Genomic DNA, 1,657 nt, shown 5'->3' with positions numbered 1-1,657 from the left:
CCAAAAACAAGTAGGTCAGGCCAGGGCTGAAACTGGGTTTGCTCCCAAGGCTCTGCAGGTCCCTGGGGTAAGGGACGATGACACCTGTGGAAGTCAGGAGTGCTTGCTAGAGGACATGTGGGTAGAGGCAGCCTCAGTGCCCAGTCTGCTATCTGTCAGCCCCTGGGCAAAGCCTGATCGCCTCGGGAAAGTATGGGGTTTCCACAAGAGGGGAGCCTGGGTGGACCTGGGCTTCACCTCTTAGGAATTGTGTGCCCCTGGCAAGTGACTTCATATCTTCTGAGCCTCAGTCTTCTCATCTTTAAAATGGGGGAAAATAGCCTCCTTCTCAATGAGGGTTGTGACAATTAGAAGAGATAATGTATCCATACTCTGTCCTTCATTCATTCAAGAATTTTCACTGAGTGTCCACTGGAGATAAAGCAACCAACAAAACAGAAGTGGCTGCCAGTTTCATGGAAATTGTAGTATTGAATTACCAGTTGTCATGAAACAGGGGTCACAGTGGTCTAAGGGGCCATGGGACCCCAAGGAGAGGCACCTATGCCAGACTTAGTGGGGTTCAGGGAAGGCTCCTGGACACTCAGCATCTCAGGTTCAAACACGGGCTCTTTTTCTTTCTTTCTCCAGCTTCTTCATCTGCCCAGTTGCTCAACAAAAAGGCTCTATGTCATCTTGGTTCTCTCTTACCTCCATTCACCCCAGATCCGTCGACGTTGCCTCTGAAATGCAGCCTGTCCCAGTCTCCCTCCCCGGACCTCCCACCACCTTCTGCTGCCTTCCTCACCTCAACTCCCCCTGTAATCCTGAGTGAGCTTTTAAAAACGTCACTCAGATCAAATCACTCCTCTTAAAATTTCTCAGTAGTTTCACGATGACCTTCGGGAATAGTTCAAACTCCATTTTGTGACCTACAAAACCCTGTAATCTGGGCCCTCCTCCCCCCTCCAGCCTCCTTTTATCCCAGGCTCCGGCTCACTCACCAGGCAGTAGCCACGCTGGCCTTCTTAGCATTCCAACGTGCCGGGCCCTTTCTTACCTTGAACCTTTGCGTTTGCTGTTCCCTCTGCCTGGAATGCTTCCTCCCCTTGCATCTTTCCATCCTCTAGCTGTCGGCTCAAATGTTCTCAGAGAGGCCTTCACTGATGATCATCTAACATGTCCTCGTCCCCTCAGTCTCTCCCTCCCCCTCCCACTTATTTTATTTCATAGTGCTGCTCCATCTGAAGTCGGTTTTCTGGTTTACTTGTTTCTAGACTTTCTCATTTTACTGAGCATTAAGTTCCATAAGCGTAGGGACCATGTTTGTCTCTGGCTTGTTTGCTACAATAATCCCAGTGTTTGGCACATCATAGGTTCTCAATGAATATCGGTGAGGAAATGAATGGTTATGTTAGCCAGGCAAAGAGGTGAGGCAGGGAACAGTACCCCAGGTAAGAAAACAGCACATGGGGTTTGTATAGTGTTGGGGCCCCGCGGCAGCCGTGTCTGGACAGTGGTTGGGGTGGAGACAGGAAGCACATTCCATCTGACTCTGTGTCCTGTGCTTCAGGCGGCTGGTGGAGCGGCTGGAGACCATGAGGCGCAACGTGCTGGGGAATGGCCTCTCCCAGTGTCTGCTCTGTGGGGAGGTGCTGGGCTTCCTGGGCAGCTCGTC

General features: G+C 51.2%; 1 protein-coding gene across 9 annotated transcripts in view; it reads left to right on the top strand.

Moving 5' to 3' along the window:
• The window catches only part of RPH3AL (rabphilin 3A like (without C2 domains)), a 159,805-nt gene that overhangs the window by 69,594 nt on the left and 88,554 nt on the right, over nucleotides 1-1,657 (top strand). For 8 of the 9 annotated variants that reach the window (XM_023530526.1, XM_023530522.1, XM_023530520.1 and 5 more), the window contains one exon: nucleotides 1,553-1,631. The exons of the other annotated variant lie outside the window; for it this stretch is intronic. In XM_023530526.1, the coding sequence (XP_023386294.1) occupies nucleotides 1,553-1,631 (79 nt within the window). The remainder of the gene's footprint in view (nucleotides 1-1,552; nucleotides 1,632-1,657) is intronic. 9 annotated transcript variants of the gene reach the window in all.

The sequence above is a fragment of the Pteropus vampyrus genome, unplaced genomic scaffold (genome assembly GCF_000151845.1).
Source record: "Pteropus vampyrus isolate Shadow unplaced genomic scaffold, Pvam_2.0 Scaffold50, whole genome shotgun sequence".
Taxonomy (NCBI): domain Eukaryota; kingdom Metazoa; phylum Chordata; class Mammalia; order Chiroptera; family Pteropodidae; genus Pteropus; species Pteropus vampyrus.
Note: the sequence above shows the minus strand (reverse complement) of the source record. Positions and strands in the feature narration are given on the sequence as shown.